We start from the raw sequence: 11,683 nt of genomic DNA, 5'->3' as shown, positions 1-11,683 counted from the left end.
AAGTATAGAAGTGTTTACGAATAAGGTATTATGATGGTGCAACTTACTCTCATGGTCCAATAAAGAAAATTCAGATATCAAGAAAGTGAATGTGGCAAACTTTAATAAACTTTAACATTTGGTTAGTCTAAGTTCAAGTTCAGGATAAATGGAGATCTGTTCAACTGCTATTGTCATTTTTTCTACAGATCTGAAAATGTGTGGGAAAAAACGATGTCCTAAATTTTTGTAAGCTGAAATATTAGTTCGCTATAGTGTAAAGGTCAAAATGTCCTGTCTCTTGGCTCTAGCCATGTAGCGCTCCCCCACCCACATTCTTCTAGCCAGAATGCCTGTCGTCCAGACTGTCCAGAAAACAGGCACTGCTTTCCAAAGCCCTTCTGATACCTTTACATCTTCCCACCACCCCCACCCCCTTTATGGACCTGGCAGCTCCCTTTTGGGGCTCCCATTGTACTCTATTACATAACAGTTTCCCTTCTTTGTATTTATCCATTTACCCTTCTCTTTCTCAGGAGACTGAGAGATCCTTGGAGACAGTGACTGTGTCATTTTCATTTTCATCTCCAACATCTGGCATAACATGTGGCCTACAGGAAGTACTATTTGCATGTTGCAAAAGCAACAAGTGAATGAATGGCTTACTGGATGCAAAAATGGACAGTGTAGCTGCAGAATGAAAGCAAGGCTGGTTGGCAGGAACTGAAATGATCATAGTGTAAATGGGCTTAGGTTCTCAGTGTTCCAGGCTCCGAAGTGTGGCTTAACCACAATGTTTCCACATGAGAAGCTGAGAAACAGAAGACATGGGAGACTTCAGGGAGTTAGGAGTCAGAAAGGTGAAGAAATCTGGGGCAAAACTGAGTTCAAGTGTTGGGAAACAGAACGGCATGAGATAAGGCAGAGCAAGGATCATCACATGGACTGAAAACAAGAAGCAACCTCGTGGGCTCTGGATCTCACGCAGGAGCACTGCATTTACTCCCTGTGCACGAATATCTCTTTATGCCGAGTCTTTTGCCAGGAACCACGAGAAGAAATGAATGCCTAACACACAACCCCTGTCCAGAGGGTCTACAGATGAGTTACTATTTAGGGAAACCCACTGGGCAGTTTGTAGGGAGGTGACTCGTCCAATATTTGAAAACAGATTTGCACTGGGTCCAGACAAGTGAAGACTAGAAGAGGAAGAGTGATCCAGACCCCAGGGCTGAGGATCAATGTGATGCCACAGCGACAAAGGCCAGAGAATGGCACCCCATGGGCTCCCTAGGATCTGTGCCCTGAGAGCTGCCCCTCTAAGTCTCCTTGGCTTGCAAGGGGTGAAGTGGGGAGGTGTTGTGCTGAACCAGGGGTGCCCTACAACCCCAGCCCATTCTTTTGTGTTGTTGCATTCAGTCAAGAGGGAGAAGGCTGCCACCGACTATGTGAGATGAACCTGAGCTGCTAAATTTCCCCCATCAGAACTCTTTCTCAATCCCCTCCCAGCAATAATGCACATCCACCAGCTGGAGAGGGAGCCTCCCCGGGTTCTTGCAGAGCTCATCTCCCGCGTTCAGCTCAAGGAACTAAGGAGGAACCACAATTAGACATTCATTTGTTCACTGGTTCATTCATTCAATAGTTACTGAGACCCTACTATATAACTGGTGATACAGCAACAGACAAACCAAGAATGTCTCTGCTCTAATGATGCTTACATTCTGTTGCAAGGAGACAAACTAAATATTAGAGAGGCTGTGGAGCGGCTCCCTGGCCGACAGAAACCATTCCAAGAACATAACAGGAACCACGTAGGGCAGGCAGCAGGGTCACCGCAGTCCCTGTGCTGAGGTACACGTGGTGGTGGAGCATGGCCAGCACCCTGACAGCACCATCTCTTCTTCCTTCACACCGTCTCATTCTTCTCCAGACCCAATGGACACTTCACAACAGCACTGTTTTCTCTCTCCTTTTGAAGTTTTTTTCTGGGACATGGCCCTTTCCAAGTCCTCTTCGCTCTTCTTAAAGGGGCTCCTCTTGCCCCTAATACGTAGTATGATGTGCTTCCACTTAAGCCAGAGTCTCTTTTCACTTCAGTCACCCTCCCTGGGTGACCTGCCCCCTCCCAAATCTTCTCCAGCCCTGAACCCTCTCAACTACAAAACTCACATACCCAACTGCTTTTTACCCCAGAGGTACTGCTCAGTTCATTCTGAAAATGTTCTACATTCTTGTCAGACTGTGAATTTCTTTGGAGTGGCATCTTGTATTAATATACTATTTCCCCAATGCCTGGTGCCCTAGCTTGTGCACCATAGCATTCAATAAATGCTTGTTGAAGGCCGGGCGCGGTGGCTCACGCTTGTAATCCCAGCACTTTGGGAGGCCAAGGCGGGTGGATCACGAGGTCAAGAGATCGAGACCATCCTGGTCAACACGGTGAAACCCCGTCTCTACTAAAACTACAAAAAATTAGCTGGGCATGGTGGCGCCGTGCCTATAATCCCAGCTACTCAGGAGGCTGAGGCAGGAGAATTGCCTGAACCCAGGAGGCGGAGGTTGCGGTGAGCCGAGATCGCGCCATTGCACTCCAGCCTGGGTTAACAAGAGCGAAACTCCGTCTCCAAAAAAATAAATAAATAAATAAATAAAAGCTTGTTGAAATTGTTCTTCCTTTCCCTTTCCCCACCCCAAACTATTCCTGTCTTGGCTACAGGTCCTTCATTTGGGGGATGATCTTTAGTTTCCAGCTATCTACTCTCCCAAAGTCCCATCTCCAGGGAAGTATAAGCAATAAGGATACTGAATGTGACAAGGCCAATGGCCTGAGCTAGGCAGCTGGTTCTTTCAGGGGAAGATCATGAAGACTGAGAGACTATTTGGTCCTGCCAGGCTTTGGTAAGAGGAGCAGAAACCGATGCACTTCTATGTGGCAGCCAAGCCCAGGACAACAGGCCAAAGGGTGCTCTGATGTCAGGGCAGCACCACCTCCCCATCCCTGCCCATGGCTCCTAAGCAAAGCAAGGCTTCACCAGCTTCCACGTGCACATGTGGACCTGTGCACATCCCTCTGCTCTCTCAGGCCTAGCTCTCCTCCACAGGCTGCCAAAGCTAATCAAAAATAGGAGTCACTTCCCTCAAGAATGAACTGTAAAGGAATGCCCGCTACTAAGAACACAGCCCAACTTCCTGAGCACAGCCTTCGAGGCCCTCACCCTGACCCCCGTAAACCTGTCTAGCCACATCCTCACACCTCCTTTCCTGCATCACCTGCTCCAGTGAACTGACACAGCAAGGTACCCTGAAGGTCTCCACCCATTTCTGAGCCCCTGTCCTATTTCTGCTAAGCCATGAGCTTTCTCCTGCACTTAAACAACTGAGGGGCTCAAAGACAGAACCATCATCTAAACCCTGTGAAATTTCACCATGCAACTTTTTGAAAATCCTTGTCAGACAGTTCCAAATAGACGCTAGCCATCCAACTGTGTCCCATGCACTCATGCAAATTTAACAAACAGATCTACATCCAAGCTAATTATAGTGGTTGTAGTGGTTTTTGGTTTGGTTTTGGTTTCGAGATCAGGTTGGTTCTCCCTGTGTTGCCCAGGTTGGTCTCCAATTCCTCAGCTCAAGTGATCCTCCTGCCTCAGCCTCCCAAGGATCTGGGACTATAGGTGTGCACTACTGCACCCATTGTACTTAACAATGGATTTTAAGCAAAGTTTAGAGCACACCCCAAGAAACCTCCAGGATAACCCTATCTATTATCCTTTGGGTATGATTATTAACTGTTTGGATAATTTAGTTAACTCCTAACATTCAGCCAGCCCTGTCCTCAAACACACTATGAAAGACTATTAAGAGCCTGTGGAAATCAATATGCTGTCCATATTTCCCCAGCTAGCAATCCCAAAACCCAGGACTAGCCTGTCAGGCCCTGTTTGAAACTGCAGACCCATTCTGGCCCCTACCAATCATATTTTTCCCTAGATCAAGCCAAAACATACCTTAATAACCTACTCTTCCTCCCAAATATTGGAACATATCATAAAAACCACAATAAGTATGTGTGCACAGGTAGATCAGGGGAATAGAACACGAGGCCGAGAAACAGATCCAAATACACATAGGAACTTAGAATATAATAAAAGTGGTGTTTCAAATCATGAAAGGGTGGATTATTTACTGATATTTGGACAAAACTATGAAGTTGGATTTGTACTTCATGCCTTATACTAAGATAAATAAATTCCAAATGGATGAAAGCTTTGCACAGAAATACTAAAACCACAAAAGTATTAGGATTGGGAAAGCAATCATGCATTATAAATGCTTATTAGCATCATTAAAATGTCAGCAAAAATGTGAAAATAATCCAATAATCTTCCAAGCCCTTTAATAAAATACTATCCCAAATCCAGGAGCTTTTAAATATTCAATTTGACTAATGAAAATTAAATTTTCAGCATGGCAAAAAAAAACCCACTAAAAATCAAAAGACAAATGAACTGCTAAAAAAAATGCAACTCTGGTTAAAAAGGGCTAATGTTCCTAATATACAGAGCTGTGAACTGAGAAAACAAAATCAACTTAATAGGCAAAGGATGTGAACATTCCACAAAAAACAAAATTCAAAGAGGTTTTTGTCTGTTTGTTTGAGACAGGGTCTCACTCTGTCGTCCAGGCTGGAGTAAAATGGTATGATACCGGCTCACTGCAACCTCCGCCGCCCAGATTCAAGCGATTCTCCCACCTCAGTCTCCTGAGTAGCTGAGATTACAGGTACCTACCATCATGCCTGGCTAATTTAATTTTTGTATTTTTATAGAGATGGGGTTTCACTATGTTGGCCAGGCTGGCAAAAAGATCTTAAACATATAAAAAGAGGCTCAAGCTCTCTCACAAGAATAATGTAAATTAAAACATATTGATGTGCCAATTTCCATTTAACATACTGGCAAAGATCACAAAGTTAACTGTGAACACACTTTGACGAAGGTTTGGGGAAACATCCCTACTCCTGGTGGGAGCAAAAATTGATACAATATCCAAGAAAGAACCCAGCATTTCTGCTTCTTGGAATTTATTCTACAAATATTTACTTACATGAAAAACAACACGTACACATGTCATTTATATAAACATGCCTGTTTTGTGGCAGCAAAAGATGGAGCATCAACCTAAATATTCATCATAAGGGACTAGTTTAAAACATTATGATACAATAAGATTTTAGGCAGCTGTCAACGAGAATGAGGAAGCTCTGTATGAACAGAAATAGAATGATCTTCAAATTCTGCCAACTCCACCTTCAAAAATTATCTAGAATCCACCCACTTCTCCAGCACCTTAGTCGAAGGCATCATCTCTTCTAGCTGAATCTGCTTCCTAGCCACTCACTCCCTTCTGTCTATTCCCGAGGAGCAGTCACATAGGTATTATGAAAACATAAATTATGTTACATTAATTATTGGCTTAAACCCCTCCAGCGGCTTCCCACCTCGCCAAGCAGAAACCATAGGCCCTACCTCCCCATGCTCCCATCCCCCAGCCATTCTCTCACCCTATTATCACTCAGACCTCATTCCCTTTTCCAGCCTCACTGGCTTCCTTGCTTCCTTGAACACAGGAAGAATGCTCCTGCTTCAGGATCTTTGTACTTGCTGTGCCTGGTCCCCAGAACTCCACATAGCTCTCTTTCAACTCATTAAGGTCTTTCTTCATTCAACTTTGCCTTCTCAGCAAGAGCTTCCTTAACCACTGTACTTAAAACTATAGAAACACACTCACACAAATGTAGTAACATGGTAGACATTGGTGTTCTAGGTGTCATTCTTTCAACTTCTCTCAATGTTCAAAAATTTTCATTATAAAATGTTGAAAACAGGCAGGGCACAGTGGCTCACATCTATAATCCCAGCACTTTGGGAGGCTGAGGCGGGTGGATCACAAGGTCAGGAGTTCAAGACTGCCCTGGCCAGCATAAAACCTTATTTCTACTAAAATGCAAAAATTAGCCAGGTGTGGTGGTACGCGCCCTACTCAGCTACTCAGGAGGCTGAGGCAAGAGAACTGCTTGAACCCCGGAGGCAGAGGTTGCAGCGAGCTGAGATCAGGCCACTGCACTCCAGCCTGGGGCAATACTCTGTCTTGAAAAAAAATAATAAAAAATTAAAAATTTAATATATTGAAAATACACCCACATATACCTATCCCTTTCCTTGCTTTATTTAACCACTGTGCTCACCATCAAATATATATTTTACTTGTCTAACCCCACCCCCCAAATATCTAGAATATAGATCCCACAAGGGCAGGGCAGAAATTTCTGCATTTTGTTCACTGCTCTTATCTCCAGTTTGTAGAACAGTGCCTATCACTACCAACATCAAATTCCTGGTTTTACTATAATCATGTGAGATGTAACCATGAGGGAAACTGCTGAAGAATACCTTGTCACCCCTACCCTCTCAGTACTATCTCTGCAACCGCCTGTGGACCTATAGTTAGTTCAAAATATCTATATTGGGAAGATGGTGTCTACTATATACACACACACACACACACACATTTTTTTCTTTTTGAGACAAAGTGCCACTCTGTCACCCAGGCTGGATTTGCAGTGGCACGATCTTGGCTCACTGCAACTTCTGCCCCCCAGGTTCCAGCAATTCTCGTCTCAGCCTCCCCTGAATAGGTGGCACTACAGGCGCATGCCACCATGCCAAGCTAATATATACATATATATGTTTTTATGTTTATATATATATGTGTGTGTTATATGTTTATATATACTTTTTTTTTTTTTTTTTAAGTAGAGATGGGGTTTCACTATTTTGGTCAGGCTAGTCTCGAACTCCTGACTTCAGCTGATCCACTCACCTTGGCCTCCTAAAGTGCTGGGATTACAGGCATGAGCCACCACACCTGGCTGGTGCCTACTACATAATTGATATTTAATAAACATCTGCTGAATGAATAAATCCCCATGACAGTGAAACTGATTTATATTAAGTGATAATATACTACCATTTGCATAAAAAATAATAATATATATTTGTATATGCATACAACATCTCCAGAACACGTAAAAACTGATCATTACTGGCCGCTCTAGGCAGAAAAATCTTGGTGGCTAGAGGGGTGAGACTTTTCAACAAACCTTTTGTACCTCTTGAATTTTGAACCAAGTGAATGTATTATCTATTACGAATACAATTTGAATTAGAAAAAATTCTGTTCTAGCCGCTTCCCCAGAATCAATGTCAACTTTACCTATCTCCAGTTTCCACAGAAATCAGGTTCTTTCCCTTTTTGAAAAACCACTATTGCAGTTTCCACATTTCTGCACCCTTGTCCTTGCAGTGATCCTCAAACCTTCCAGGGCCTTCTCCACCTAGAAGAAACTCCTCTTGAACTCAGAGGAGGAAAAAAAAGCTATAAGACATTTTAGGGATTAATAGGAAAATTTTAGTATCACAATATCATTGGATTACTGTTATTTTTCTTAGGTTTGATAATGGTATCATGATTGTGCAGAAAAACATCCTTAATCCTAGAAGATAATTTATGTTGAAGAATTTGGGATAGGAAGGGCCATGATGTCTGCAACTTAACTTCACATGGTCCCATGAAAAAAGAAATGCAGATGTATAGATTACACAGACATATGGGTATAATACAGATACATGTCTACAAGTAGATACACAGTTTATAGGGTTAAAAGTTAACATGTCTAAATGTTCATTGGCAAATCTAGGCAAAGGTTATCTATTGTACTGTTCTCACAACTTTTCTGTTGGTTTGAAACTTTTTGCAATAAGAAGTTGAGGGGTAACTTTTAAAAATCCTACTGAAGTTTCCAAAAGTTAGCTTAAATGCCACCTCCTCAGAGGCTCTTCAAGATACATGTTGGGAGAAATGACTCCCCTTTCTGCATTTCCAAGGCACTTTACTTATGTTCAAGATTCAACTGACTGAGTAAAAAAATCATGGGCCCCTATTTCAAGCCCATAAATCTTGGTTTCCTCTCGTAGACACATCTCTCGGTTCAAGTTCACACGACCACCCCAACAACGCCTAGAATGGGATCAGTGCTTAAAGAAAACAGACACTGGGTGGGGAATGTCCAGACCTCAAGAGTGAGCAGGAAGGCTGCGGTGAGCTTATCAAACTCCTGCCAGGGAGCTGTGGGGGAAAATGTCATAAGGAGGACCAGCCCCAAAATAGAGCTCATCTCGAACATACCCACTATGCATGCCCTTTTAACTGGGGGCAAGGTCCAAATTTCCCAGAATTCAATGACTAACCCCCTCTACACCTTTTCCTAACTTTCCAAACTTCCACAGGCTGAGCAATCACTCCACCTGCTGTTTCAGACCAAGGGACCGAATGTGTTTGAGTAGGCATACATGAATGTAGGCACGTGTATGCTAACACAGGTTCACTCATTAGGAGACTTAATCCTATACATTCTCCACACATTTCCCACCCCGAATACAAACACAAAAGTAGGGCCATGTCTCTAACTCCTCATTTTTAATTATACACACAATCCTGCATATATTTAGCATCCATCCCACAATTCTGACACCACTGTGCTGAGTGACAGGACAGTACGTTACCCCCACGTCTATAGCCCCTCTCTGGATCGTTGACAAGGACAGCTATGGAGACATTTGGGGAATACTATGGATAGCATGAAAAGCCCAGCAGACACTCGAGCTTCTGGTTGGGGACCCAGGTGTGGCAAAAGGCAGAAGCAGAAGTCGCTATCTAAGGACATAACTTTATTGGAAATAAGGAGGGGTGCAGAAGATGGCTAGGAATCAGGCTCTGTGGCAGGCGGTGGCTTCTCATCATCAGGGGGACAATCAATGAAGTCGGCCAGCATGGCAGCTGTGTCATCCTGTTCCTTTTAAGCACAAAGATACAAGATTCAGAATAGATATAGAGACATACACACACACACACACACACGATTCAGAAAAGACACAGACACACATGCGTGCACACACACACACACACACACACACACACACACACGAATGGTGCAGGCTGGGACAAACCTCTCTCATAACTTAAGTGGCTGCAACCCCTTCTCCTGCTTCTCATGCCAGCCCCTCCTTCTCACCTGAGGAGTCTTCCCTGCCTGGCCCTCTCACCTTTTCCTGGAGAGCTTCGGCCTCTGTCTCTGTCTCCATCTCTTCTTCTGCAGATGTCTCTGGTGGGAGCTGTACCTTGTCACCCCCATCCTCAGTCCCCTCTTCCAGCAGGGTTGGGGGAGCAGAAGGCTCTTCTTCAACAAGCTCCTGGGGAGGTAGGCCTGCTGCGGGGCTGCCCCCGTCCCTCTCCACCTCCCCCTGGGAGGGGAGCACTTCAGGGGCCAGGGTGGGAGCTGTGTCAGCCTCATGCTCCTCCTCTGCCCCTGGCTCCTCCACTTCTAACAGCAGCCCTGGTTCTGGTTCTGGCTCAGGCTGCACCTTTGGGGGAGACTCAGGGGGAGGCAGAGCTGGAGGCAGGGTCGGGGGTGGAGGTCCACCTTCTTCTACCTCCCCTCCTGCTGTGCCAAACTCTAGCTCTTCCACCTCTTCCAATTCTTCTTCCTCCTCGTCTTCATCCTCCTCCTCCTCTTCTTCCTCTAACTCACCTTCTTCTTCCTCAAATTCTTCCTCAAACTCTTCTTCCTCCTCTTCTTCCTCTTCAAAATATTCCTCTTCATCCTCTTCCTCTTCTTCAAAATCTTCTTCCTCTTCCTCTTCTTCCTCCTCTTCTTCTTCCTCTTCTTCCTCTTCCTCCTCCTCTTCGTCACTGCTGTTGATATTAATAACTGTCAAATCCTCTTCCAGGGCTGGGGGTCCTCCCCCACCAGGAGTCCCTTCAGGAACCAGCTGGGGTGGAGGGAGCGTCACAGGACCAGGAACAGGCGGAGGCGGAGGTGGGGGTGGCGGGAGAGGCCCTGGGGCTGCAGGAAGTTCTTCTGGCTCCTCCTTGGCTGGCACAGGAGGGGAGGCTGTTGGTGGCCCAGAGGGGGCTACAGGGGGTGGTGTGGCACCTGAGGGGGGTGGGGGTGGCAGGGGAGGAAGCCCCTCGGGCACAATCACCACGCTGTCATCAGAGTCACTTTCCAGGGAGATCTCCACATCAGATGCCTCTTCTTTATCATAGTGGACAAAGGCTGGTCTGGGCACTCTCCCCCCAAAAGTTTCATCTGGGGGTATAGCAGGTGGGGGAGTCCCACTGGGGGCAAGGATGGGGTCCTCATTTGAGCTTGCCCGGTGGTTCTCAGGGCCAGGAAGAAGCCGGGGAGGGACAGACACTAGGCCTGGAACAGAAAGGCCTAGGTGGTTGGCTGTGGTGGGGGGTCCAGGGCGTGCTGAGGACACAGGGCCTGCTGAGGGCATGGGGCCTGCAGAGGGCATGGGGCCTGCAGAAGGCATGGGGCCTGCTGAGGGCATGGGGCCTGCAGAGGGCATGGGGCCTACTGAAGGCATGGGGCCTGGAGGATGGAAGGGTGGGGCCCTGAAGGGTGATGGGGTCTCAGGAGGGGGAACTGGAGCAGGTGTGGGGCAGGTGGGGCCCATGGACTGCAGAGGAGGAACCCGGGGGTGGGTCAGAGCAGCACAGGTCACCAGTGCTTCTGAGCAGAAAGAGGAGACCTAAGCGAAGAAAAAAGGGCAGGTGTGAGCACCAGAAATACTGGCTCTTGGAAACAAGAGACTCCAGGAACCACAGAGGGGCGTGGCCCATCACAGTTACCTCAAGGCTATCTTCTCGCTGGCCAAGGGAGAAGGCTTGCAGGGCACAAGCAAGAGGAGGTGGGCAGCGAGGAGAAGGGGCCAGCAGCAGCGCCAGCAGCAGGCAGTAGAGCTCACGGCGGCAGCGGGAGCTTGTGTACGGGGAACTGCCCAGGACCTCACCCTGCTGTACACCCATGACCAGGGGTAGGACCAGGTCATGCAGTCTCTGAAAAGGATAAAACATACCTGGAAACATCCCCAAGACCGCCCAACGCTTCTCCAGAGCCTACTCCCAGGTCTGAATGGACCCACCTCTGAAGCACACCCCCCAGCGCGTACAGAGTAGCAGCCCTTCCCCGGTCTCCACAGGGAGCAGGCTCCACTAACCCTGTGAGTCTCCTCCTTGATGAGAGGCCCGCACATGAGGATGGTCCGGCTGAGGCCTAGGGAAGAATAGTGTGTAAAGTGCAGGCTCCCATGCAATGGCTTCTGAGGCACACAGCCCAAGGTGGGCACCAACTCGCCACTGCCTAACTTGGGCAAGTCATTTAACTTCTCTAAGTTTGCTTTCCCAGCTCTAAAATGCAGATCATAAAAGTACCTCTACTGGATAGGGCCACTGACAGTAATTGAGACAATGTAAGTCAAAAAATTATAAATTAGCCGGGCGCGGTGGCTCAAGCCTGTAATCCCAGCACTTTGGGAGGCCGAGGCGGGTGGATCACGAGGTCAAGAGATCGAGACCATCCTGGTCAACATGGTGAAACCCCGTCTCTACTAAAAATACAAAAAATTAGCTGGGCATGGTGGTGCGTGCCTGTAATCCCAGCTACTCGGGAGGCTGAGGCAGGAGAATTGCCTGAACCCAGGAGGCGGAGGTTGCGGTGAGCCGAGATCGCGCCATTGCACTCTAGCCTGGGTAACAACAGTGAAACTCCGTCTCAAAAAAAAAAAAAAAAAAA

At 46.7% G+C, this 11,683-nt stretch overlaps 1 protein-coding gene across 3 annotated transcripts in view; it reads right to left on the bottom strand.

Moving 5' to 3' along the window:
* Nucleotides 1-8,505: 8,505 nt before the first annotated feature.
* PELP1 (proline, glutamate and leucine rich protein 1) overlaps nucleotides 8,506-11,683 on the bottom strand; it is a 39,035-nt gene continuing 35,857 nt past the window's right edge. For 2 of the 3 annotated variants that reach the window (XM_032268839.1, XM_032268838.1), the window contains exons 14-17: nucleotides 11,109-11,164; nucleotides 10,741-10,947; nucleotides 9,147-10,640; nucleotides 8,506-8,896 (exon numbers count right to left, since the gene is read on the bottom strand). In XM_032268839.1, coding sequence (XP_032124730.1) covers nucleotides 8,804-8,896; nucleotides 9,147-10,640; nucleotides 10,741-10,947; nucleotides 11,109-11,164 — 1,850 coding nt within the window. In that variant the 3' untranslated portion in view covers nucleotides 8,506-8,803. Of the gene's footprint in view, nucleotides 8,897-9,146; nucleotides 10,641-10,740; nucleotides 10,948-11,108; nucleotides 11,165-11,683 lie in introns of those variants that run through there. The other variant, XM_032268840.1, reaches the window with a different exon arrangement.

The sequence above is a fragment of the Sapajus apella genome, unplaced genomic scaffold, assembly GCF_009761245.1.
Source record: "Sapajus apella isolate SASKATOON/1434 unplaced genomic scaffold, GSC_monkey_1.0 scaffold186, whole genome shotgun sequence".
NCBI lineage: Eukaryota > Metazoa > Chordata > Mammalia > Primates > Cebidae > Sapajus > Sapajus apella.
This window is presented reverse-complemented; position numbering and strand designations above follow the sequence as displayed.